General features: G+C 36.1%; 1 protein-coding gene across 16 annotated transcripts in view; it reads left to right on the forward strand.

The window, feature by feature from the left end:
- The window catches only part of PCM1 (pericentriolar material 1), a 115,883-nt gene extending 89,146 nt beyond the window's left edge, over positions 1–26,737 (forward strand). For 12 of the 16 annotated variants that reach the window (XM_032287965.1, XM_032287966.1, XM_032287967.1 and 9 more), the window contains 10 exons: positions 6,396–6,542; positions 9,602–9,799; positions 10,625–10,684; positions 11,023–11,152; positions 11,451–11,611; positions 13,630–13,702; positions 14,227–14,483; positions 23,152–23,244; positions 23,335–23,449; positions 24,787–26,737. In XM_032287965.1, coding sequence (XP_032143856.1) covers positions 6,396–6,542; positions 9,602–9,799; positions 10,625–10,684; positions 11,023–11,152; positions 11,451–11,611; positions 13,630–13,702; positions 14,227–14,483; positions 23,152–23,244; positions 23,335–23,449; positions 24,787–24,812 — 1,260 coding nt within the window. In that variant the 3' untranslated portion in view covers positions 24,813–26,737. The remainder of the gene's footprint in view (positions 1–6,395; positions 6,543–9,601; positions 9,800–10,624; positions 10,685–11,022; positions 11,153–11,450; positions 11,612–13,629; positions 13,703–14,226; positions 14,484–23,151; positions 23,245–23,334; positions 23,450–24,786) is intronic. The other 4 variants (XM_032287974.1, XM_032287976.1, XM_032287979.1 and 1 more) reach the window with 1 other exon arrangement.
- The last annotated feature ends 264 nt before the right edge of the window (positions 26,738–27,001 follow it).

The raw sequence follows: 27,001 nt of genomic DNA on the forward strand, positions 1-27,001 counted from the left end.
GTTTCCTTCTGGCCCAAAGTGTGTCTAAAAATGTCATCTTGGAGCCAGGGCCTAGAATGGGGACCTCACAACTCTGTCTGGTTCCCTGTCCTGTTGTGGCGGTAGCTAAGCTTATATCCAAGATGCAACACAAAGTCCTTTTTAGTGTTTACTCTCCTCAAGCAGAAGGAAGGAGTCACTTTAATTGCTGCAGTCTGTAGGCTGCCTGGGGTTGTGGGAGGGGTGCCATCAGCAATTCAAGACAGTCTTTCCTACCCTCTTCAGTGCCTCTTTCAGGAATACGAAGTTAAAAGTAGGTACATGATTGCTCACCTGGGTTCTATTCTTATAATGGTGCTTTTTTGTCTGTAATTAGTTGGTAAAATTTGGTGTTCCAGGAGGGGAAGACAATTGGTGGAGGCTTGTGTTCTGCCATCTTGCTCCGCCCCTGCCTTTTTTTTTTTTTAATGGGTACACAATATTCATTCAAACATATTTATAAATATAAGACATGTAAGTACATGTATATCAGGTAATGATGCAGGCCATGCACAGCATTAAAATTTGGTGATATTGTTGTATTTGACCGAATGTAGAAAGTTATCACAAGACAAAAGTATGCCAGATTGCAGGGTCATTTATTTATGCCGGCGACCACAGAGGACTCACGTCTCTCCAACCTGTGGTGGCAACAGGAGGGTGCCACGATTTTTTATACCCGAAAAACCACCTTGGGAGTGGGGGTGAGGGGCAGGGATGGGGATGAAAAGGCTTCAGACATTCCGAGGGCTAGTGGATTCTGTAAATTACCTCCTGGGCAGAAATGAGGGTGGGGGTCCCCGGACATTCCAAGGGATGGGGACTTTTGTCATTCCGTTTGTTACTTAAGTGGTTTACAGAAGTCAAGATAAACATTTGTTTACACATTATCTGGTTAAGGTGGAAATCACAGATCTTAGTTACTTATTACAAGTCGCAGGAGCCAAGATGGCATGGGTTAGGACTGCTTGCCTGTCACATTAGGGCCACAGAGAGCAGTTACTGATAAGAAAAGGTAAGCAGCTTTACATAGTTTTGAAGAACAAACTGGCAGTTCTATTTACAGAGGCCAAGGACAGTAGTTATTGTGAGGAGAATGGGGCAGCCATTTCAACTTATCTAAAAACAGTTTTACATTTTATAAAATAGTTTTGCTCTGGTTCTGGCTCTAGGCCAGCACAATATCACAATATGATGGTGCCTGTTTTAGACTGGATGGTCAGGGAAGGCATCTAATGAAGGAACATTTAAGCAGAGATGTGACTAAGGAGCCAGCGTAAACCAAGATCATTTCAGACAGAGTGCAATGGCCTTGAGGTAGGAATTGCATGTTGAAGGAATAGAGGGAAGGCCTATGTGGTGGTTGGAGGATATTTGTATGAGACGGAGTTGAAAAGGGAGGTAAGGGCTAATTGTATAAAATATTACAGGCCATAATTAGAAGTTTGGACTTTGCTCAAAGCTTGAAGGGAAACTCCTAGAAGGTTTTAAGCAAGAGAGAAACAAAGTCTGGTTTGTTTTTGGAAAATTGATTGTAAGGGCGTCAGGAGTGCAGTGAGACCAGATGAGAAATGATAGTGGCTTAGATAAGGGTGGCGATAAGGAAATACATGATGGGGATATAGTTAGGAAATCAGTAGGTCCTACTAATGGTTAGAGTGTCAGGAGCTAGAGAATACTGGCTGGAAGGAAACAGGATTTACTGAAATGAAGGCGGCTTGGGAGAAGGGGAAGATCAAGAGTTCTGTTTTTTGGTGTTTTTGTTGTTGTTTTGGTTTTTTTTTTTTTTGAGGCAGAGTCTCACTCTATCACCCAGGCTGGAATGCAGTGCCAGGATCTCGACTCACTGCAACCTCTGCCTCCCAAGTTCAAGTGATTCTCCCACCTCAGCCTTCCTAGTAGCAGGGAATACAGGTGTATGCCACCATGCCCAGTTAATTTTTGTATTTTTTGTAGAGATGGGGTTTTGCCACATGGACCATGTTGGTCTTGAATTTCTGACCTCAAGTGAACCACCCCCTTGGGCCTCCCAGAGTGCTGGGATTATAGGCTTGTGCCACCACACCAGCCAAGAGTTCTCTTTCGGACATTAAATTTGAACTGTCTTGACAACTGTAGAGTGATCAAGTAGTCATTTGGTTACTCAGCTAATTCCAGGCACAGCTGGAGATAGATATAACGTAGTTTACAGCATGTAACTGCCTAAAGCGAGGGCATTTGATATGAGAAGAGAAAGGGGCCTTCAGCAGGGATGTGGGACCAGGTGATACAGCATGGAGGTTGTACAAAAGAAGAGCTAGAGTTGACCAAGAAGGACTGCAAGGAGTTAGTTATGTTAATGGCTGCTATGAGGTCAAATAGTCATAGAATGCAGTTTTTTATTCCCTATTGTTAAATGTTTGTGTTTATTCGGTTTCAAAATATTATAAACACTTCTTCAATGATTTAACCTAATCTGTTCACTTGTTTCTTTAGAAACAATTTTAGACAAAGTTTTTAGTTCAAAGGTCATGAACATTTTTAAAGCTTTTGAGACATGCTAACATGTCCTTTAGAGAAACTAACCAATTTATATTCCCATCAACATTGAAAGTATCAGAATGGTAAGCAGTACTATTCATTTTATTTAATAAATTTGATCAGGGTAGATAGAGACATATGCAAGAAATGGAATAAGAAGACAGGACGTCTTTTTGAGATGGCATTCTTTACATTCTAATTTAAAATGGAAGTCGTAACAATTTGAAGTGAAAAGTAATTGTTTTCTTTTCATCCAGATATGGTAAACCACAAAATACATTGTCACTGGGCTAATTTCTTAAAATCTACTTGCACTTTAATTTCTCTGTAAGACACGTACCACAGAGAATTGCTTCCATGCACTTGTATTTCTTCCCTTGGCAGAAGTAATTGCTTTTTTTTGGAATGTTTTGACAGAAGAGAGATCTTTGAGAAAGCACCTGTAGAAACGTCTTTCTCTAAAGATATAGCAGAGTATCTGACTTTACAGCTGAGAGGAAAGTCATCTGTATCCAGATTATTCCATGTAAAAGCAGAAACACTTAGCCTTGTTCTAGGCCATTGCAACAGTTCTTAAATGGTCTTACTGTTGTTTTGCTGCTGCTTCTAACCTTTCAACTCTCCTACTAGAGTTGTTAGCACTTTTAAGGCCTTGGCATTTGCTAATAACTCTGCCTGGAATGCTCTTCCTTCAGATACCTACCTGCATGGCTTATTCTCTTGAACCCCTCAAGTGTTTGGTCAAATGTTAACTTTTGGTGAGTAAACCCCTTCCTTATCCTTTACCTGCTTTCCTTTATCTCCATAGTGCTTGCACAGCACCTTTAACCTATTTAATATTTGCCTCTCCATGCTAAAATACAAGATCCATGACATCTGAGATATTTTCTTTTGATCACTGTCCAAAAATAGTACCGGCATATTGTAGGCACTCAGCATTAATGAATTAATAAATGACTGGACTCTTCAAACCTCAACTGTGGTTGAGCTCTTTAGACTCTGTAAGTGTGACAGCAACTGGCCTATAGGATAAAGACCAGGTTCGGTATCACTCACAAAACCTTTTACAGCTTGGTCTGGCCTCTTAAACTTTGTATCCTACTTGACATTGTTGAAAAAGGCGCATCGCCCACATTGTGTCCTTTGCCTAGAATTACCTTCTCCCCTTTCCTGTCAGTTTCTCCTGTTTTTCAGGAGCCAGCCTAAATGTTATTGCATGTATTTACAGGCAGAATTCCCTCCTGTTTTCACTGTTACTGAGGTACTAGGTTCATGCCTTTATTATAGCAATTATGACAAAGGGTCATAATTATTTGTATCTCCCTCAAGAATAGTATTTCATAGTACTTAGAGCAAAGAAGTACTTAAGATACTGGGTAAAACAAATTTGAGAGATAAGGCATAAATATATCAGTTCTACCAATTGTTCTGTGAACTTATTTCCTGTTACTTATAAATATATATATTTACCTTCCAAACAATATACTTATAGATTTTAAGAATATAGATTTTTTTATAGGTCCTTATTTCAGTTTGAAACAATTGCCTCAAGTGAATTGATTTGAATTTTCTAAGTTATTGCTTGTTTTCATGCTAGGCCTAAAGTGTTGCCTTTTTTCTTTTATACTTTTATAGTGAATTGTACAATAAATACTTGTAAATATATCTTTTAAAAAATGTTACTCTATAAGAATTAAAAAAAACCTAAATGCTTTATCTTTATGCTTAGGGAGTACAGCCTTCAGTTAGGAAGTTGACTGTTGTTACTATTTTGTCTGATTTGATGAAAAAATTACGTAAGTTATATACTATCTGCTCAGAAACCATTATACAATAAAATATTTAATACTTGAATGAAATAAAAATTACCTTGAGTTTGTGAAATGTTTAGAAAGTCATGAATTTAAAATAATTATTTTTTTAAAAGTGATCTTTCTTAAATGTCTAAGATATTAGGAAATATTAATGATATTTTAGCTGGCTAAAGTGGCTAGTCGCATATTTAATAGGTTTTCCGCCTGACCTTTGACGAGGTACTAGCATTCCTAGAATTACCTATAACACAGGACTTACCTAGTCTCCTTACTTAAAATCTAAATTTTTCCTCCTCACTTTACCTGTATAGCCCTGATTTAAGTGAATTAATTTCATGAGGAAATGAAATAATAAATAATTTAGCATTTCAAAAGGTTTCAGAGACCAGCAGACTGAGTAGAATTAATAATCTGATTTTAACTAATTATGATGTCTCATTTCACTTCAGGTCTTTACTTTTTTTGTAGGACTGTAGAACATTTTTGGTAATTATACCCAGTCAGCAATACCCAGTCACCTAAGTTAGACTTCTTGACTTTCTTGTTGCCATCACTAGTGAGGCAAAAATTGATTCTTCTACTTAGAGCCATCAATTTTTCTTTCTTCTTTCCAGTAGCATATTTCTTAATTCATATCCTTACCTCTTGCCTAGACGGCCTGTCATACTAGGCTTGAAGTACATTTTTATTAAGCAATATCCTACCCAAACTCCTTAGTCTTCAAGAGGCTTCACCACTGGATCTGGTGTGCTTTCCCACTCCTGCCACTCTCCATCTGGGTACATGTACTTCAAATTATTCAACATTTCCTATATCTACTGTTACTTTTTCACATATTAGCCCTTTGTACACGTTGTCTCATCTAGCCAAAATATAAAATACTTTCACTCTTTTCTGCCTGGCTGAAATATTACTTCTTCAGAAATATTTGTTGTTGTCTCTAATGTGCTCCCACAGCTCCTTAGAGCACCTAGTGTGTGCTTTTTAAAAATATTTATTTATTCAGCAAGTAATGTCTCCTGTGAGCTAGCCACTGTATTTGGTGATAAATAAGAATCTCTGCAGTTAAAAAAAGTATTATCTTCTAGACAGCACAGAGCTTATAGTGATTATTTATGTACATATCTGATTCCTGCACTAGTATTTGACTCCCTGAAGACAGGGACAGTTTTGTTTTGTTTTTAATCACCTGTCTTGATACATACATTATTTTAAATGAGCTTAGGTCTGAAAAGGGACCTTGAACATCATGTAGTTTGGTTATCTCATTTTATAGATTTGTATAGTGGGGAAAAAAACTGAACTGAGAAAAGGTTATAGGATTTGCTTAAATGAATTTAGTAGAAGAGGGATTAGAACCTTGAGATTCCTTGGTATCCAGATTTATGGACTCAGCCTCAGGAAGTTAACCGTGATTCAGATTATTTTGTAGCTCACATATACTTCTTAAGGAAGTTTAAGAAGAGACACTTGCCTGAAGTGGTTTGTTAAGAAAGTTAAGGGGTGATGTTGACCCTGAACGTGTCAGAATGTCTAAAGATATTTGTAGTTGTCAAAGTGGTATAGGGAGGAGGTGTTACTGGCATCTAGTGGGAAGAGACCAGGATGATACTAAATATCCTACAATGTGCAGGGTATCAATAATGCCAAGGTTGAGAAACCCTGAGTTAGAAAATAATAGGGAATTGGGCAGAAGGTGAGTATCCTTGTTAAGAGTATTGGAAATTAACTGAAAACAGAAAGAATGGCAAAATGGAAACTGTAGCATGGATAGTTCTACTTAAGGTACAGAAAGGAAGTGGTGAAAAGTACCCGGATCGGCCAGTTCTTTTACTGGCCATCATCTGCTTTCATGGGTCAAAATTGCCAAACCTCTCAATGTGTATGAATGAAGTGATAGTTTGGCTTTTCTTGTGAATGGATATTTCTAAACAGCTGAAAATTGAGGAACATTTATGTAAGACAGGTAAAAATTAACATTTTATATTATATGGATTGATTTCTTTTTTAAACAGTAGGTAAGTTTATATTCTAACCAACTAGGATTTTTCTCAGGAGCACATGGATGAAGTATGCTCCTCACAGCTTCTGACTTCAGTGAGGCGCATGGTTTTGACCCTTACCCAGCAAAATGATGAGAGCAAAGAGTTTGTAAAGTTCTTTCATAAACAACTTGGAAGTATATTACAGGTAAGAGTTTATACTTGTATGATTTACCAATGTGTACGATACAGTAAGGTTTTTTTGTGGGGGGGGCACGTTTTCTTGCATTACACAGTTTATTCAGGTGGACATCCAATTAGCATCCACTTGGGATGTTGTAATACTTCCCTAGGTTGTCGCTTGGTTAAAAAATATTGTATTGTTAGGTTCTGTTTGTATCTTCATTTAATTTAGTCATCTCCAAGGCATGTCTCTTATAAGATTTTACTGGTTTGGTTTTTCTTCTCCTTAGTGAAAACATTTTTAGTTTGAAATGTTTAGAAAGTGTTCTGTGACTTTTTCTAAAATAATTGACTAAAGTAATTTGACTCGTCTGGGAAATTTCAGAAGCCAAAAACCAGCTGATTGTAGAGACTTTTTAGGCTGTATCAGTACCCTAAAATTATAGTAAGTCAGTGGTTCTCAACTAGGGGAGAATTTGCCTTCTAGGAGACATTTAGCAATGTCTGCAGATACTTTGTTTAGTTTATCACAGCAGGTAGTGTAGAGAAGGTAGGGAGGGCTGAGAGGAGGACAGGTACTGGCAACTAATGGGTACAGACCAGGAATCTTGACAAGCATTTGACAATACACAGGACAGTTACTCACAGCAAATAATTATCTGGCCTTAAATGTCAGTAGTGCCAGGGTTGAGAAATCCCATGTTAAGTGTTAATAAAAATACCTTATTTCCTCCATGTAACATCTTTACCTTCATATTTAACTGAATATTTTCCCATTGAGATAGTTCATTGATGTGTAATTTTACTCCAAATTAGGTGATACATTTTTTTTTCATCTTTATTACAAATTTTTCTTATGAAATGTTATTAATTTTTTTTAAACCTTGGGCTTGATATAAATTTGTATCACTATAATTTTCCATTTTGTTAGTATTAAAACTAAAGTATAAATTGTCCTGGCCCTATTAGTACTAATTACTAATTAGCACTAATACATAATTTATAAGGACTATAGACATTGATGGTGTTGTGCATTGTAGGAATCCAACTCCATTTTAGAATAAGGCTAAAATGAATTATAATTTAAATATATTTTATCAAGATCCATGTAGCCCTTCCTCAGTTTTGCCTACTGTGATAATTATGGGCAGATTCCAAAGCATTAATCTGGAAATAAGATTTTTTTCTCAGTCTCAAGTATGACTGCTTTTCTTTCATCACATTCTTGATTTTTTCACAAGAGGACATACATGAAGAATAAAAGTTAATTTGTATTAAATATTGCCCAGAGTCTTGAATTTTTTTTTTTATGAGCTAGAGCTTAAATTACCATCTTCTACATTTTTCTTCTGAAACCTGTTCAAGAATTTTTTTTTACAAAGCACCCAGCATATCTTGTATATTTTACATAATTGTACTAGATAAGGTAGTGTTTTGGTGGGGGAAAGGAGCAGGCATTCAACATCATAGTAATTTGCCTGTTCTCTAAATAGCATAGTCCATATTTTTAGAAAGAAAAGGGAGTGGTTTACGAAAAATGTGTAGCATGTACTTATTTGATGATTTTCAACCCCAAATAATCAAAAGGGTCAGAATCTAGTTTAAAGAGAGCTTATTCAAGCAAACAGTTTGAGGACAGCTGCCTGTGAAGCACAGATTCCAAAGAGTAGACATCAGAAGTTTGGGATCATTGGTATCAGGGATCCCTAACCCTCAGGCTGGTGAGCGGCAGGTGAGTGAGCAAAGCTCCACCATTGCTCTCATTACCAACTGAGCACCACCTCCTGTCAGATCAGCAGAAGCATTAGATTGTCATAGGAGTTTGAACTCTACTGTAAATTGTACATGTAAGGGACCTAGGTTATGTGCTCCTTATGAGAATCTAATACCTGATCTGTCACTGTGTCCCATCACCCCCAGATGAGACCATCTAGTTGCAGGAAAATAAGTTCAGGGTTCCCACTGATGCTACATTATGGTGAGTTGTATAATTATTTCACTATATGTTACAGTGTAATAAAGGGCACAATCAATGTAATGTGCTTGAGTCATGTTGAAACCTTCCCCCAACTTAATCTGACTTAGGTACAGGACAATAATGGAGGCAGTTAATTTGTATCAAAGATCTGTGATTAGAAGGGAGGAGGACTGGTCCCTGATCTCTCCCCTAGTCATTGACAGAACAAGAACAGTGAGGAAGAGAGTGAATGTTTTGTCTAAGAAGCAGAAATCACCAGCATTCAACTTGCCAGCGTTTAACTTCCTTCTTAACGTAATGAAAGTAGAGGGTCTTGAAATTCTATTTTATTTTATTTTATTTTGAGATGAAATTTTGCTCATTGCCCAGGCTGAAGTGGAATGGCATGATCTTGGCTCACCACAACCTTCTGCCTCCCAGATTCAAGGGATTCTCCTACCTCAGCCTCCTGAGTAGCTGGGATTACAGGCACCTGCCAGCATGCCCAGCTAATTTTTTGATAATCTGATTTTTTTAGTAGAGATGGGGTTTCACCATGTTGGCCAGGCTGGTCTCAAACTCCGAACCTCAGGTGATCTACCCACCTCAGCCTCCCAAAGTGCTGGGATTATAGGCGTGAGCCACTGCACCCAGCCGAGATCCTATTTTCTTTTACGTGATCCTATATATCAACTTTAATAGAATTGAAGTTTACTTTTGAAGAAAAATTTAAATTAGAATGATTGGCTCAAGTAAAGGAGGAAGCTTTAAAATTCGTATTTTAATGGCACCATTTAGAGGTAGAAGACTTTGTATTTTCCTCTCATAGCACTTAAAATTTATTACTGTAGTATATATGTATCTCCTATACTGTCAAGGAGCTTTTTGGAATTAGGAATTCCTGTCTGAATTCATTTGTGCCCAGCAGTTATGTTAAATAGCAACTAAATATGGATGACCATATACATTCTTTTCCTTCCCTTGTATATATTCTTTAAGCAGGAAGAGCAATATTCCTAGTTAGTAATATAGCAGTATTCTTTAGTTCTAAGTTTTTCAGTACTTAAAAGTATATTGTTCTACAATTGAAGTTTACTGTCATCTTTATTTGGTTTATCTTTGAATAGGATTCGCTGGCAAAATTTGCTGGCAGAAAACTGAAAGACTGTGGAGAAGATCTTCTTGTAGAGATATCTGAAGTGTTATTCAATGAATTGGCTTTCTTTAAGCTTATGCAAGATTTGGATAATAATAGTATAACTGTTAAACAGAGATGCAAAAGGAAAATAGAAGCAGCTGGAGTGATACAGTCTTATGCCAAAGAGGTAAATAACATTTATTGTGATTTTAGGATAAATACTCATACATACAGTTCTTAATCATTACTAAGAACTAACACCATATTTTACCTCAGCAAAAGTAGTAGTTTTTAGTAATATCAGTTAATCACATTATAAGCCATTATATATGCTAACCACATGTGGAATCTGAGGAGTAACAGCACTTGCTAAAGATCAGGAATACAGACAGGAATTGATGTTAAATGTACATTGTCAGATAAAGATAACCAGTTCACATTATCATCCTGTATTCAGGTCTCCAAAGAAGGAGAATTGGGATCTGGTCCTGGGCCAGCTGCCTGCCATGGCTGTCATCGATCCCTGTAGATTTCTGAGCATATGCGTTACCCAGAGGTCACTCCCAGTCAACACAAATGCTTATTAGTCAGGGCTTTGGTTTTACATCCCTATAGTTTGTTCTACCTTGTCAAATTAGTTTTGATCACATTTGAGATTGGATGACTGTTCTGCCTCGACTTGAGGCATACTGGGAAGCTTTTTCACTAGATGTATACCCATTTCCTGACCCTCTTTATGAGAAGGAAACAAGCCAAGACCCAAACAGAAAGAGATGGACTTTGTTTCTTAGAATGTAAAGTAGACAAAGTCAGGCTATCTTTTTCATGATGTTTATTTTCTATATATAAATAGATTTCAGACATCTCAGCTATTGCTAAGAGCTTGAAGAAAATAAAACAGTGTGATACCATAATAAATGATTGGAAAGTAATATAGGCCAGTCTCAGGTCTAGAGAATTGCTGAATATCTAAGCATATTGCTAAATTCTGTGTAACTGATTTGTTTTAAAGGCAAAAAGGATTCTTGAAGATCATGGCTCACCTGCTGGAGAGATTGATGATGAAGACAAAGTATGTGCTAATTAATTTTTGCCTAAAAATATGGCCGGGTGCGTGGATTACAAGGTCAGGAGTTCAAGACCAGCCTGGGCGACAGAGCAAGACTGTCTCAAAAAAAGATTTGCCTAAAAATAATGCTTTTGAAACAATATTATTTTAACAGTGCTAACCTTAATATTTGAGAGCACAGTAAATCATCAAATGTCCTTTCTTCTGACAGACTTTTTTCTTTTAAAAACAAAACTAGACTATCAAAAATGGTTCTTTGTATTTTTTCTTAGTGATCATTATTATATACCTTTTACACTTGTACTTTAAGGAATTAATTACTCAAATATATTTGTGTCTAGGACAAGGATGAGACTGAAACAGTTAAACAGACTCAAACATCTGAGGTGTATGATGGTCCCCAAAATATAAGATCTGATATTTCTGATCAAGAGGAAGACGAAGAAAGTGAAGGATGTCCAGTGTCTATTAGTAAGTTTAAAGGCTCTGTACTATCTGTATACATTAGTTTTTTTGTAGACCATTTATTGGAACAGTTTATTGGAGTGTAATAAGTATAGAATTAAGTGTCAAAGAACCCTGATTTCGAATTTCACTGTGACCCTGACTAAATTATCTGGCTTTTCTGCACCATACTTCTAATATGTACTGTTTGAAGATTTTAGTACTTTATATAAAGCATCTGTGCCATGCAGGAATGCAATGAACGGTGGCTACTGTTAAGATTATGTGCTGAAATTTACTGAAAATTGTGTATTAATCAATTTAGATTTGTCTAAAGCAGAAACTCAGGCTTTAACTAATTATGGAAGTGGAGAAGATGAGAATGAGGACGAAGAAATAGAAGAATTTGAAGAAGGCCCTGTAGATGTCCAGACTTCCCTGCAGGCTAACACCGAAGCTACCGAAGAAAATGAACATGATGATCAGGTATTCCCATATTTGACTGACATACCTCCATCAGCCTTATTTTAACTACTGAAAGCCGATCTTCCTAGAAAATGTCAAAATTTTCAGCTTAAATGAATGCAAGCCTCATTAATATGCTTATTAGAATCTGAAATAGCCTATTTTTTATAATTGTTTTTTTAGAGACAGGGTTTTGCTCAATCTTCTGGGCTGGAGTGCAGTGGTATAATTGTAGCTCACTGCTCATAGCCTCAAACTCCTGAGCTCAAGCGAGCCTCCCACCTCAGCCTTCCAAAGCTCTGGGATTACAGACATGAGCCACCACACCCACCCAACAATTTACAAGTTTTAAATTAGATACAGTTTTTAGTGGCATGATTAAATCTTACACTGGCCCACTTCTTCCTATTTGGGTTGTGAGTCATTCCATTGTTCAGCATGTCTACACTGTTTATACTATCTGCTTATTAATCACTTAATAGCCATCTAGGTTAGCAGATAGACTTGCAGTATCACAGTGTTTGTGTTCAACCCTTATTGTTAATCTCTCAATGTGCTTAACTTACAAATTAAACTTTATCATAGATAAGTTTGTATGGGGACAATCAGTATAAATGGGGTTTGGTAGTATCCACAGTTTTGGAACATACATTCTGTAGATAAGGGGGTACTTTTAGATATGTTATTTTCCTCCCTTGTCTAGATTTTATCCTCAGGAGTTTGACATTTTACAGTGATGTGCCATCTGTTGGAGTCTTTTTTCATTCATTACAATGGGTACTCAGTGATAGTTTTCAATTTGTGTCATGTCCTGCTGTTTTGTAAATTTTTTAAATTTTCTTTATTTCTGCCGCACATTTTTCTTCCTTCTGTAATTAATATTTTCAGTTATTATTAGTACTCATGGATTCATCTTCTAATATCCTCTTTTCCTTATCTGTCACTTGTATGAAATTATTTTTATTTCAGCTGTTGTATTTTTAACTTCTAAACACTTTTTTTTTCTGATTATTACTTCTTTATAGTGCCCTGTTATTTCACAGAAGCAGTATCTCCTATTTTTAAATGTCTGCTGAACCTTGGTTGTTTTTATTAAACAATGATATACCAAAAAGGAGGTTAAAGTTCTTTTGGGCTTCCCTGTAGGGCATGTGGGGAGACAGCCAGCATTTTCATAGAAACTCCTAAGTGTTAGTATCTATTGGTATTTTCTTTGAAATGGTTTAGATTCTGCAAATTAGGATCCTTTGCTGTCCTGCTGTTGGCATTCTGAAGCTAGATGTGGGAATAGGGCAGAGGTCCTATGTTTATACAGGCATGCACTAGATTCTTCTGTTTTCAGTACTCTATTTAGGTTGGTGCAAAAGTAATTATGGTTTTGGTCGTTCCTTTCAATAGCAAAACCCACAATTACTTTTACACCAACCTAATACTTTTACTGTGTTCTTATTTGTGCCTCTGTACCCCACCTCTGCCCTCAGTGGCCTCAGGTCTGGGCTCACTTGTTTAACTTCTCTAAAATATAATCTGCCATTTTCTGTTGAGGTTGGAGGAGAGAACCAAGATGACCACATTTTCCTTAAACATTTTAACTACCACCACCACCTTTTCATCACCAGCTCCTACCTCAACATCATATGCCTTCCTTTCTAGATCTGTTACTTACAATTATGAAGTGAATCTCAGTTTTCGTTTCTTCTCCCTGCTGAAAGCATTTAGCTTTGTTCATCTTCCTCTTTCACTTTCGTTCACTTAATGTCTGCATATATATAGGTATCTTCCAGAGTCTGAAAAAAATTTTTTAAAAAATGCAGTTTTTATCCCAGTTGTCTTCTTAAAAAAAAACAAAAACAAGAAACCCTTTTACTTAGCCATCTTGACATCACAACCAAAGCCACCTCCTTGAAACAGTTTTAGAAGATACTTTTATATTTCTTTGTATGAAGATCTTGGGTTGGACAAAAACCACACATTTGTAACCATTTCTTTTATAGTAACCATGTTTCAGGCCCTTCTATTAAAACATTTTTCTCTTCTAGGTTCTACATCATGACTTTGAAAAGACAGCAGAAAGCAAAAATGTCCCATTGGAAAAAGAAGCCACCAGTAAAGGTAAGAAATCAAAGTCTTTGATTTTAAGATAATTTCCATTATTTGCTTAAAAGCTTAAAAAAAACACACACAAAATGTTAAATTCTTAGTTTGAAAATACTTTGGACCTGATATATATTTTTCTTCTGCCTATAAAACATAACAGAAATTTGTTTTTGTAAACAATTATTAAAGAAAAGGTGACAAATATTTACCACACAGATAAAAATTCTGTAAAGAGCTTCTTTAGATACAAATATGGGAGATTTTTAAAAAATATCCATTTGTAGGCTTTATTCCTGAAAGTCCTAATTCATTAGAAGTCAGGTGGATTTGAGGAAACTGATTTTTAAAATGCTCCTAGATCATTTTGAACAACTAAATTTGGGAACTATTGATAAGGAAAATTTGTCGTTGCCTTTTCTTTGTGGTCTTAAATGTCTTGATGACTCTTGTTCATGCATATTGTCTTTATTAGTATAATAGAGAGTAAAATTTAATATTTATTGCATTACACTAATATTGAGACTTTCTTTTGATGACAGATGACCAAGATAGCTCTCCTGTGAAACCCTGTTACCTCAATATCTTGGAAAATGAGCAACCTCTAAATAGTGCTGTCCATAAGGACTCACCTGCTACTGTTGATTCACCTCAACAACCTAACCCTTTGCCATTACCTTTACCTGAAATTGAAACCTTAGTGCCTAGAGTCAAAGAAGTTAAATCTGGTCAAGAAACTCCTGAAAGCTCTCTGGCTGGAAGTCCTGATACTGAATCTCCAGTGTTAGTGAATGATTATGTATGTATCATTTACATTTCCAAATATTTATACTTTTCATTTCTGTGCATATTTCTTCATTTTCAGGTTAGCATTTTCCACATGTGAACCAAACTCCATTTGTGTTTAGGTTTAGAACCTGTTGGAACATTTTTCTTAGTCACACTTAAACTTGAGTAGAAGGGTAATAGTGAATTAGGATGACAAGCTGTTGTATGTTTTGTAATTTTGAGAACCAAAGAGATGAAAAGAGTTCAAGTTTGGATCTGAACTGATAATGATATATGAATCATCATTTATCTTTTATACTACTACCCATTCTTCTCAACTGTTTAGAATATTTTGCAAATTTTAAGTAAACCCAAAGGTTTACACTTGGGATGGCAAATAAAAGTTTGACAGCAGAATTTTTATACAGTGAATGACAAAAAAATATATACTAGGAAATCTGCATGATAGTATTAAATAAAAATTAAAGTGGAGCCCAGATCTGAAAAATACCTAGCAAAGAAAAGCAAAAACCTTAAAAATAGTTAATCTTGCTTAAGCTGCAAAAACCTAAATTGAACTTCACTTGGGTCATGTTAGAACCAAAGCTTAACCCCAGCCAGTCATGAGTAGCCAGCCTACATATGGTTATGTGACTAGGGACTTTCTAACAAGGTACCTGATAAAAGACAATTTTATAATTGCAAACCAAGCAGATAATTAATTTTACTTCCACATTTTCCAAATAAATACTTCCCTTTGATATTTTCTCAGTGAAATACTAAATTGCTTTTGGTCTAGCGTTCCCAGTTCTTGAATTGCTTTTTACTCAAATAAACTCTAAAATTTAATGGTGCCTCAGATTTTTCTTTTACAGTTTGGTGTCAGAGTGGGATTCGAAAGAGACCCCCTATGGCCTCTGGAAGCATCGAGGAACCAGGCGAAAGGTGCCCATTTCTCGCTGCATCTGGAGGTCCTGGGTAAGTCCCTCTCACATTTCAGGCCCCACAGTTTGTGTCCTGAGCTCTCTGAGTTTATTTGAGTAATATCTTTTTTTTTTTTTTTTTTTTGGATCCAGAAGTCAAACTTAGGTGTTTGACAGTATCCACAGTTTTGGAACATACACTCTATCTTAAAGTACCCCCTTATCCATGTTATTTTCTGCCAACTGTTCCCAGTTGGCAGCCTCAGGCAGGTGAATTTTAGAAAGATAGGGTATTCCGGGTTCATTAACACCTAAGGAGTCTGGGACCCCTCTTTCTAGAATTCTAGCAAATTTTATGTTTAGAAATTATGGACCCAAAACTCCGCCTTTTTACAGAAATGGTTGCACTTTACCAGACAAGAATTAAAGTTACAGTGGAGAAGTTTTAATCTAGGTAAATTTATTTATGGGGACATTAGAAAAGAAGGGATCCCAAATGCCTCAGAAACAATGGGAAGCAGTTTTTGATTGGTACGCAGAGGCTTCTAAAAGATACAATTCCAAACTCACCTCTCTAAAAGATTCCTTACAAAACACAAGTAGGACAGATGAAAAGCTTAAGCAATGAATTGATGACAAAAATAAATTACATGTAAGGAGTGACTTCACTCTAACCTGTTACTCTGCTTATCCTCCTCTATCTAATTATTCTGAATCCACTAACCCGTTTTGTTCAGTCATTTTAATCCTTTTGCTCAATTACCCTTTCACTCTGAGGATGATGACAGAAAGGAAGTTAGGTTAATGCTTTACTAAGTTAGACCCTCAGGACACCCAGGTCTGGCTCCTGTAACTACTTTTACTTCTGGGTCAAAAGCTGAACTCAGAGCCATAGCAAAAGATTATCCAAATCTCAAGGAAAATCCAAAACAGTTTGCTGAGGAGTTTAGAATTAGAATGACCCTGGGCTTCCTGATTTCTGTCAGTTTATGTGCATGGTATTAGGTGCTGGGGAAGCATGTAAATAGATGACTACAGCAGGATGGTGTAAGTCTGAGAAGAGTATAGCCAATCCTTCAAAAGCTACTTCTGTGGACAGCCCAAAAGATGCTAGAAAAACTGGAAAACATTTAGAAGATATCCCATGGTCTTTCCACAAATGACTGACTAGTCCATTATTCAGTCATATAAACATAGAAGAAGATGAATCTATTTCTGATTACAGAGCTAGATTGGAAATCTCATTTGTTAAACATCCTGTCGATCTTAAAATACAGCAGGGAGTATTTCCTATGGGAACTGAAATGGTTTTATTCATCAGTAGTCTCTGACTAGAGTCTGGTGACTTCCTTAAAAAACACGAGATTGGATGACAGGTTGCTGATATGGCTACATCAGTCACCATAGCTGAAGATTTTGAGAGAATGTTAGAATGAGAAAAAAAAATCAATGCCTGTAAACAGACCACTGAAGAAAAGTTTGTCCACTAATGACCAGTTCTCTAATGGACCAACCCCTACCCATTTTGGGCCAGACTGTTTCTTCATTAAGAAGTTCTGAAGGGTTCAACTCTGAAGACAGTCAACACCGATGGGATAAGGGATTCTCTGGTACGTTACTTTTCATATGGCCCTTAAACAAACATGGGAAAATTAAGGTCAGCATCAGTGGGAGTCATGTACAGTGTTGGTGGATATCAGAGCCACCATCTCCACTTTCAACCCCATCCTACAGCAAATTTCTTGGAGGAAAGAAAATGTTTCAGGTTTCAAATCAAGTTCAGAGAATACCATGTGAACTAGTCCAAATGCCACTTGGACCAGTTTCAGAAAAGCATGCTTTCCTACAAAGTGACACTGTTTCAGTAAACACATTGGGACAAGAATTTGCTGTCTAAATTGAGAGGGCACATAAAGTTCTCTTGGGAAGGAAAGTTAAGTTTAGAGCTTCCTGACCCTTCTACACTTCAACTGTTCTGTTAGCTACAAGCAGGAATTGAATCAATAATATTGAAACTCATTTCTTATACCAACCCAGACCTTTCTGAAGCACCCAGATGTTTGTGTGTTTTTTTCGACTAACAAAGGGAAGATTAAAAGTGGTAAACCTGTAAAAATCCAAATACATTATTCCAAGCCATTGCCTAAATTGCCCTAATGCCCCATAAAGTCAGAGGCAATCCGAGGACTTTAACCAATTATAGAAGATTTAATAAAACAAGGACTTATAATTCCTTGTACTTTTCTTTATAATGCTCCAATCATACAGTTAAAAAAACCTAATGGACAAAGTTGGAGATTTGTTTGAGACTTAGGTGCAGTAAATAAAATTGTGGATCCAAGATTTCCTGCTATTCCAAATCCTAACACTTTGTTATCTAATGTGCCTACAGATTCTAAATGGTTAACAGTGTGACAGATGTTTGCTCTGCTTTTCTTAGTATTCCATTTGATAAGGAGAGCCAGTAGTTGCCTGCTTTAACCTGGAAAAACCAGCAATATACTTGGACTGCATTGCCACAGGGGTTCACTGAAACCCTATCTATCTTGTTTTTCTCAGACATTATACCAAGACCTGTCAACTTTACAGTTGTATTCTGTCTCTATGTAGATATTCTGCTTTTATACTTTTAGCTTACTAGGGACATCAGGTTTCACTGGCAAAACTTCAGTTCTCTAGAGCAGTAGTCGCCAACCTTTTTGGCACCAGGCACTGGTTTCATGGAAGAAAAGAATTCCTTGGGCCTGGGGTAAGGGGGATGGTTTTAGGATGATTCAAACACATGTCATTAATTGTGCACCTTATTTCTGTTATTATTACATTGTATAATGAAATTGTTATACAACTCATCATAATGTAGAATCAGTGGGAGCCCTGAGCTTGTTTTCCTGAAGCTAGATGGTCCCATCTGGGGATGATGGGAGGCAGTGACACCTCCTAGGACAATCTGTTGCCATTAGTAATCTGACAGGAGGCGGAGCTCAGGTGGGACTGTGAGTGATGGGAGTGGCTTTAAATAAAGGTGAGGCTTGGCTCACTGGCCCGCCCTCCTGTCCGCTGCTCATCTCTTACCATGTTGCCTGGTTCCTAACAGGCCTTGGACCAGTACTGGGCGTTGGGGACCCCTGCTCTAGAGTAAAGGTCCATTACTTAGGACATAATCTGACTGCACAGGGAATTTTCCTCTTACCTGAAATAACAAACAATCCAAGGGTTCCCTAGGCCCACAACTGAGGCAGTTAAGGGAGTTCATTGGTCTTATGGGATACTGTAGATCTTGAATCCACTATTTCTCTCCTGGCATAGTAATGCCTTTGGAGTGAGTGATGATTTTGGAAATGTTGTGGAAACAGAGGGTTCTCACTTGTAGTGGACCCCCCATCAATACTGGACCCCTGGTAGATGAACTTTCAGCTATTCTGCTGCCTTCAAAAATAGCTGTTAACAAAAATGATGCTCATGCTCATAGGACTGAACCTGAATATCAAGGAAATGCACGTGTGGACTTTATGGCCAAGCCTGAAATTGACAAAATAATTCATTTTGAATGAATGAACACAGATTATTGACCAAGATCAAATCACTTAGGATAATTTGTTCAGTAAACAATGCTGTGCACCTGAGTTGACACAACAAAAGTGGAATCTTAAAGGATGCAAATTTAATGCTCAACTAGGACTGACTGAAGGCCCAGACAACCAGCTGGTCCTTAGGCCTTGCACTCTACAAACCATCATGGTGAAGAAAAATGATTCAAATTATAAAAAAAGTACTGGTGGGTTGATTGTTATAAACAGCAGAAATGGCTTACAACAGTGTGGCTTGTCAAACTCAAAGCCGGAAAGACCCTTGACATTTTTACTGCCTGCTAGACCACTTGTGTGTCTGCAGATAGATTTCATTCAGCTGCCACCCTCAATGAGGTATCCGTTATTCTTGTAGTAATGCCCCTGTTTACAGGATAGATGGGGACTTATCCTTATTGAAAAGCTGATGCCATAGCAGTAGCAAAAAATTTTTAGAAAATGTGTTTCCTTTATGGAACATTTCTGGAGAGATCTCCAGTGATAAAGGAACTCATTTTCCTGAACAGGTTATCAAAAAAACAAGATTTTCAAACTTGGTTACACTACCATTTTTGAATGGACAAATGGTATCTTGAAACTAAATTTAGCTACATTAACAGTCAACTGGATTACCTTGGCCAAAAAGGTAATTGGCAGTTAGATCAACCCCTACAGAAAAACACAAGTTTGATCCCTTATGAAATAATAACTGGAAGACCTATGCCTTTAATAGTATAACCCCATGTATTACTTGTATTTGTTAGTGCTGAAATGACTCAATACTGCAAGGCCTTAATAGATTATGCAAAGGTATATTTCTACCAGGTAAAGGAGGCTTTTTGTGAACTGCCTACCAGTGATGATCCATGACTTAGAACCTGGAGACTGGATCTTTTGGAAACAACAGCAGAGAAAAATTGCCTTTGAGCCTCATAGGAAAAGACTACCAGATGCTTCCTACTACTCACACTGCAGCAAAACTTCAGGGTTTTGAGCCTGAGTCCATGTTTCACAAGTAGAGAGAGCTTTCTTAGACTTTTGGAATTGGCAACCTATAGATGACTTAGAATTAAAGATATCTAAGGGAAAAGCCTTTCCTATGAGCAGGTGGCATCGTGAAGTAAACAACTTCCCCATGACAATGGAACAAAACTCCATTTAACTTTTTTCATAAGATTTGTTTTTGTTTTGCATTAACAAAATGTTAAAACTTTTGTTAGGAACTTTTACTACTTGAACCAAACATCCTCAAGGTCTGATGTTCAAATCATAGCCACTCTCACTCACCAAAGCAATTGCTGGCCATGTAGTCATTTAGATTAATGGAATCACAACTAATACTGTAATCTGCTCCTATACACACTTGGGTGAGCAATTCAGGAAACTGCTTTTATGAAAAGGTTTGGTATCCTTCCCTTAGCAAGTTGGTTAATATTTATGATTGACTGACTTGACGCTGCGGAGAAGTTATAGAAGCAAAGATATGTCCTGTAACTACAGTTGATTTATTGCTGGTAACGTATCACTGTGCACAGAAAACCTTATGGAACTGGGCCTAGACAGTGTTCCAGTCTCCTTATATGTAGCCAGACTTTTTGGTTTGACACAAATTTGGAGACTGGTCTCCTATATAACAACACATATTTAAAATCAGAACTACATCATGATACCCTTGACTATTTTAGTAGAGAACTGACTGAAAGTAGACACCGGTTCAAAGCAAACTCTAGAGGCAAATGGAATACCTCCATAGTTTCACTATATACAGCAAAATAGGTTTTTTTTTTTTAAGATCAATTTTCAGGGCATATTTGAAAAGGAAACCAGACATCCTTATTTGGCAATGGTACCCAAAAATAATACATAGAAATGTATTTTATTCCTCTTCCTGTTTAAATCATAACTATTCTACCTGGCAATGTACAGATAGCAGATGTGACAAAAAATAACCATGACAGTCACATCATTCCCAGCTGGTGGGTAATAGGATCTCCTTTGCCCCTTCAATAATACTGGGTTATTCACCTTGTATAGCAACAAAATATATAAATGTTTTCGTCTGTATGGTCTGGACACTGGTTTGGGCTATTTCCTACCTAAAATGAGCAGATATGACTCTTTAAATGGTAGTGAAATTCTTAACCTGAGGTTGTTTGTACATAAAGTGATCCCTTGCGAAAGAACTCCCTGTGATCTCCCAAACTCAAATATATGAAGAGGGTCTAGATTTTGTTCTTTCTTAAGATCCCTTTGTCTTTAGCTGGCAGTCTCTGAATTGGGAAAATCGCCTATGAATATTTCAGCAACCCTTGAAAAAAGGGTTTTAATGATACTTTAGATACTCTTCAAGCAATACAATCTGAGATGAGTAATTTGGCCTCAGTGGAACTACAGTAGAAAGCTGCTCACAGGAAGGAGCTTCTGCCCCAATTGGTGAAAAGTATTGTTTTTATGTTAACAATCAGGTACTGTTGCCCAAAATTTAAAAGATCTTAACAAATCCAAATTTTTCATCAGGTAAGCAAGGCCTCCTCCACTGAGTTATTCAGTTGGTTAAATTTTGGCTCCTGGGAATCTTTGCTTAGAGGGATCTTTCAGTTCTTGCTACAGTTTCTGTGTTTTCTTCCCTTGTGTGTTACATCTTCCCAAGGGGTTTAAATGCTTTCCAGCAGCCACTCATTCAAATGATTGCCATCAGGGAAACACACTGACTACGTAATTGTTGATGGAGGCTGCATGACTGAATCCCAACATACCTTTCAATGATAACTTTACCTGACTTTTCATTCAAATATCTATGTCAGTAGTGGTAACAGAGCAATGCTATGCCACTTGGCCATTCCCAAGTTGAGAGGGCAGCCAAAAGGGGGGAATTGTTAAAGCAAAAATAAAATAGAGACCAGGCCTGAAAAATATCTGAGCAGAAAAACCCCACATAAAACAAAGGACTTTAAAATAGCCTTGATCTTTCTTAAATTGCAAACGTAAGTAAAACTTAGCCTGAGTCATTTCCAGTCAGTGCTTTTGTTGGATAGAACTAAAAGGAGTTTGAGACCAGCCTGGTCAACATAGTGAGATCCTGTCTCTACAAAAAATCAAAATATTAGCCAGGTGTGATTGTGCATGCCTGTGGTCCTAGCTACTCAGGAGGCTGAGGCAGGAGGATCACTTGAGCCCAGGAGTTCTAGGCTGTGGTAAACTGTGATTGCCCCCACTGCATTCCAGTCTGGGCAAAAGAGTGAAGCCATGTGTCTTACCAAAAAAAAAAAAAAAAAATTATTTTGTTCTTAAATATGTATTTATAGTTATGATTTTATAATTTCTCAGAAAGAGGACTTAAAATCTTTCAAAAACATTAGTAGAAGGAGTAACTTTTAACTGTTTGCCTCACTACCAGTAAAATTACACATTTAAAACTCTGGAAATTACCTATTAGGTTTATTCTTATTATCATCTGACCATTCTGTAGAGTTGCCATAAAAGACACTTCACTGAAATTAAGTCAAATTATAAAAGCTCTTGAATTTAAATTTCAGTCTGGGATCCTACTGAATGTTTTTGTGTAAGGAAATAAAATGGTCAGAGTTATGGGCTGTGAAGATTAATCTGATGACTGTAGGATATATTGTCAAGATATGAGGCTCCTACTGTAAGTATGAAATATGAGGTGAACAAGAGTAGGGTGAGCGCAAAATACTGCAAGAAGAAAAACCTAAGACTTGTACTTGGATAATCAGTAGGAGGAAAAGTTCAGGAAAAACATAGTTTGTGGTGATCACAAAAAAGAGTTACTAAATTCATATGTCAGCTTTCTAACTGAGCCTCATCAGAGTTGATAAATGGAAAAATTTGTAAATGGTTACTTCCATTCTGCTGGATACAGCTCTCGTGTTCAGTAAACCTAACAAGAGTTGTCTTCCTAACGTTTTTAGTCTTGGTGCTATAACTACTATTTCTTCAGCATGTATAGACTGGCCCGCTTTTTTTTTTTTTACTGACAAAATGGTAACAAAAAGCTTGACAGTATGTACACAGATGTGATGTGTAGCTTTTCCTGTGAACTCCGTATTTCTGAATTATTCATAGAGTTGAATATAGAAGAAAACCAAATATGATAGAATTACTGATAAAATAACTCATTTTTTTTCTTCACATGGATGACTTTAGATCTAGAATATATATATTTTTTTTCTTTAAATTTATCTTACAGGAAGCAGAATCTGGTAATATAAGTCAAAAGTCTGATGAAGAAGATTTTGTGAAAGTTGAAGATTTACCACTGAAACTGACAATATATTCAGAGGTATTTGGCTGTCTTTAATTAAACTTGTCTTTATATAACAAATATTGTCAACATGAAGAATGATTGGTATTTTCAATTTTCATTCCAAAGGCAGATCTCAGGAAGAAAATGGTAGAAGAAGAACAGAAAAACCACTTATCTGGTGAAATATGTGAAATGCACACTGAAGAATTGGCTGGAAATTCTCAGACACTAAAAGAACCTGGTAAGAGTTACCAATTTAAATCTTACTATATTGAAAATCATTGTCTTTATACTGCTATTGTGTTTTATTTTTTAAATATGCCACTATGTCCTGGGAGATTTAAGCCAAATACTGGAAAGATAGCATAATTCTATAAACGTTTTAGTTCAGCTGTTTATGAAACAGTATTGTCAGGTTTTTTTCCCTATTCTTAAAATCTTTAGTTTTAACATATATACATGCACATGGTTTGAGAAAGGTACAAAAATATTATAAATAGCAAAAACCCACTTTTTGTTACTGATTTTTAGTTCTTTAGGAGACTAAATAATATTTTATGATTCTTAATGTTTAAGATACAGATAATACCTCTTGTCTACCCGATGGCAAGTGTGTATCTACACTTAACCTCTCCTCCTCCTCTCAGTGTTCATATCATTTTTGGTTGTTCTACTTTTTACTTTCTATTTTGTTTAAGTATATGTGCATTTTCTTGTTCCATCAAGTTTGGTCATTATTCCTCTGCTGCTGCTCCTCTGCTTTCTTCTAGGTTCTCTGTTCAGTTTTGCCCATATTCTTACATTACTAAAATTATTAAAGTAAATACACTTATATAATTAAATGTTCTACACTTTCTCTGAGGATGCTTCTTTGTAAATACCATTCATTGTAGAGCCAAGCAATAGTCTCAGATTTCTTTCTGTAGAAGTCTAATAGCACAGCTCTTGAGCCACTCAGTATTTCTTGCATCAGGGTCAGTTTCTTTTTGTTATTCTCCATCAGTTCATCAGTTGATGAAAATCATATATTTTATTGTTTTTGTTTTTCCTGGAAATGGAGTGAGGATAAGGACGGAACATTCACATAACAAACCTTCAGTTAATTTCTTAGTTTTCAGCCCATTTCTACCTGTTAGACTATGGTATGCATCTCAGCTGCAACCTCTTTTAAGTATTTGAGCTGCAGCTTCCTCCACTCTCTTTGGGTATGCTTCCATCTGCTTTAAGCATTCTGGTCATTTGTTGATAGTCTCTATTCTGTTTTCTCACAACCAGTTTTCTTTTGTTGATCTAGATTTATTCTATTCTATTTTTCTTTTTTCTTTTTTTTTTTTTTTTCCTAGTGGGGTGTTTTTAGAGAGATAGGAAGTAGGTGCTCAGTCTGCCATATTGAATCAGAAACCTCACCTGTTCTTTTTCACTGTGTGCTCTTAGGGGATTGTATTAGCAAGCTAAATTAGGATTTCCTTCATAATAACCTTATGTTAAAAGTAAAAGCTTTAATGGCAGAGAACAATGTTAAATTCTAGTAATTCAATAACTAATTTATAAAGCATTAATTATTATTCTGTTTTTCAGAAACGTTGGGAGCCCAGAGTATATGAGATGTCTTCAGAGGCTCATCTCTCTCTTTACATAGTTAATGCATATATGAAAACAATACTAAATAAACATCTGTTTTGATCTGTATAAAAATGTAAATTAGTTTGACACTGCATTTTTGATAGGTGTGGTAATTTTTGCCCATGGTTATTAAAAATATCAGAAACTCAATTCTGGACAAATTTAAGCCTTGATATACTGTGGGGTTTCTTTGGCGGGGGGGGGGGGGGGGGGTCTTTTCTTCCCCATTGTGGTATTTGGTAACAAATTTAAAATGTAGTTTTAAATAAACTTTGGACTTATCTGTAAAGTATCTTTTTTGGAAATTATGTTGAATTCTATACAGCAAGTCAGTGTTTTATATAACTTTAGGCTGCTCAGGGAAGAGCAATGGTTAAGAGTTAGAGAAATATATTATTTATTATAAAGCCCATCCATTAGGCCAGTCTTCCAAACAATGCCAGTGTTGCTGCTGTTGGGTCTGATGTTCTTTTAGGTAACTGCAAGTCCTATTCCTGTACAAGAATAGGGCAGAATATAAAGGTATCCAGGATACTTACAAAGTTATTATAGAATATATATTAATCCATTGAAATTGGATAAATTTAGAACATAGGTTCTCAGTATCTAAAACTTATAACATCATTATCTGTTAGATAAATATTTTCCAGAATTTCAAATCCTATCTACATCACCTCTGTCTGAAAGTAAAAAAATAAGCTTTATGTAATTAGAGAGATTTCTGCACAGAGAAGTAACATTGTGATTTTTAAATGAAAAGCTTAACTTTTTAAAGTGGTGATAAATAGAACAAAATTTACATAACAGTAAGAATCTATATGCCTTCAGATAAACTTGCCTTTTGAGATGGTAATTTAAGACCAAAGCATAGTAGTTGCTTTTTTGTGTAGTGAGGGAGAAGCAGATTTCCACGTAAAGTACTGAAAATTTACGTGACTCTAAGTAAATCAGCTTTTGAAAGATGATTTACTTTTTATCCTAAATTGTCCATATACTCAGTAAGGCTTCAAAAAGCCAGTTAACAATAAGTAAGTCAACCTACAGATTCTTCCTTAAATATGAATTTGTTCCAATAAGTATTTTAACTTTGTTAACAACTGAAATACCCCATAAAAAAAGAACTTGTTGAGTATTGCTTTAAAACTGTTACTTGCTGTATACCTCAGTATAATGTCCAATCAAGGAGTATTAAATGAGGATTTCCGTACAAGGATATTTACTGTACTGCTACTTATATTATGGAACACAATATATCAACTTTAATAAAACCTATTCAGAAATTACCAATTCAGAATTAGGAATTCTTACCAAGTGGTCTAACTTCAGGGAAATTGGAATAGTAAGCTATGTTACATGCACACTCAAATTCTGTATTTTCTAGAGTTTAAGCAGAAAGGGTAAAAACTTTGTTTTGGTACTCAAGCCAAGCCTTACATATTGCGGCTGTCTCTCTCTCTCTCTGCATGCATATTAAAGGTAAAGTAGAAATTGTATTTATATCTTAGTTATTACTATAGTACTTAAAAACCTTATCAAAATTGCTTATTTGACTTGTGTTATAGCTGCTACTATCTAAGTCTACTGTTTTTTCTATTTTAGTAGATAATTTAGTTTTAAACTACATAGGATTTGAGAGCAGATATATTTATTTAATCTGTTTTCTCCAGTAACTATTGCTGAAGGATTAGGCATTAAATATTCCTATTTATTCTAATTTTGAAGTTAAAAATTTTGGTTAGAGATAGAGGGAGAAAAGGTCAAAATGGGTGAGAGAAAACGTTATGCAGATTGAGATAATGCCTAAACTAATGATCTGGCCAGACTGTGGAGGTACTCTTTGTATTTTGTAACATTCACTTTGGGTAAATGCTTTTTCACTGTTAATAAATATATATCCTGTATACAACCCTGAATTGTATTTTCTTTTAAATTCACATACTCATTTATGTTTTAGAATTTATTCCACAGTTGTGGCTTGACAGTTTTAAATGTAAAACAAAACAAAAAAGACAGAACATGAAAAATGATGTATCAGCCGGGAAGCCGATTGAACTTGAGATTTTTTTTGTTTTTACAATGAACAGTTGCTCTGTTCTTAATTATGGATATTTTATATACTGTTCTAAGAATGTATATGATAGAAGTCACTGGCCAAAGGAAGAATAAACTT

Source organism: Sapajus apella, unplaced genomic scaffold (assembly GCF_009761245.1).
Source record: "Sapajus apella isolate SASKATOON/1434 unplaced genomic scaffold, GSC_monkey_1.0 scaffold21, whole genome shotgun sequence".
Lineage (NCBI taxonomy): Eukaryota > Metazoa > Chordata > Mammalia > Primates > Cebidae > Sapajus > Sapajus apella.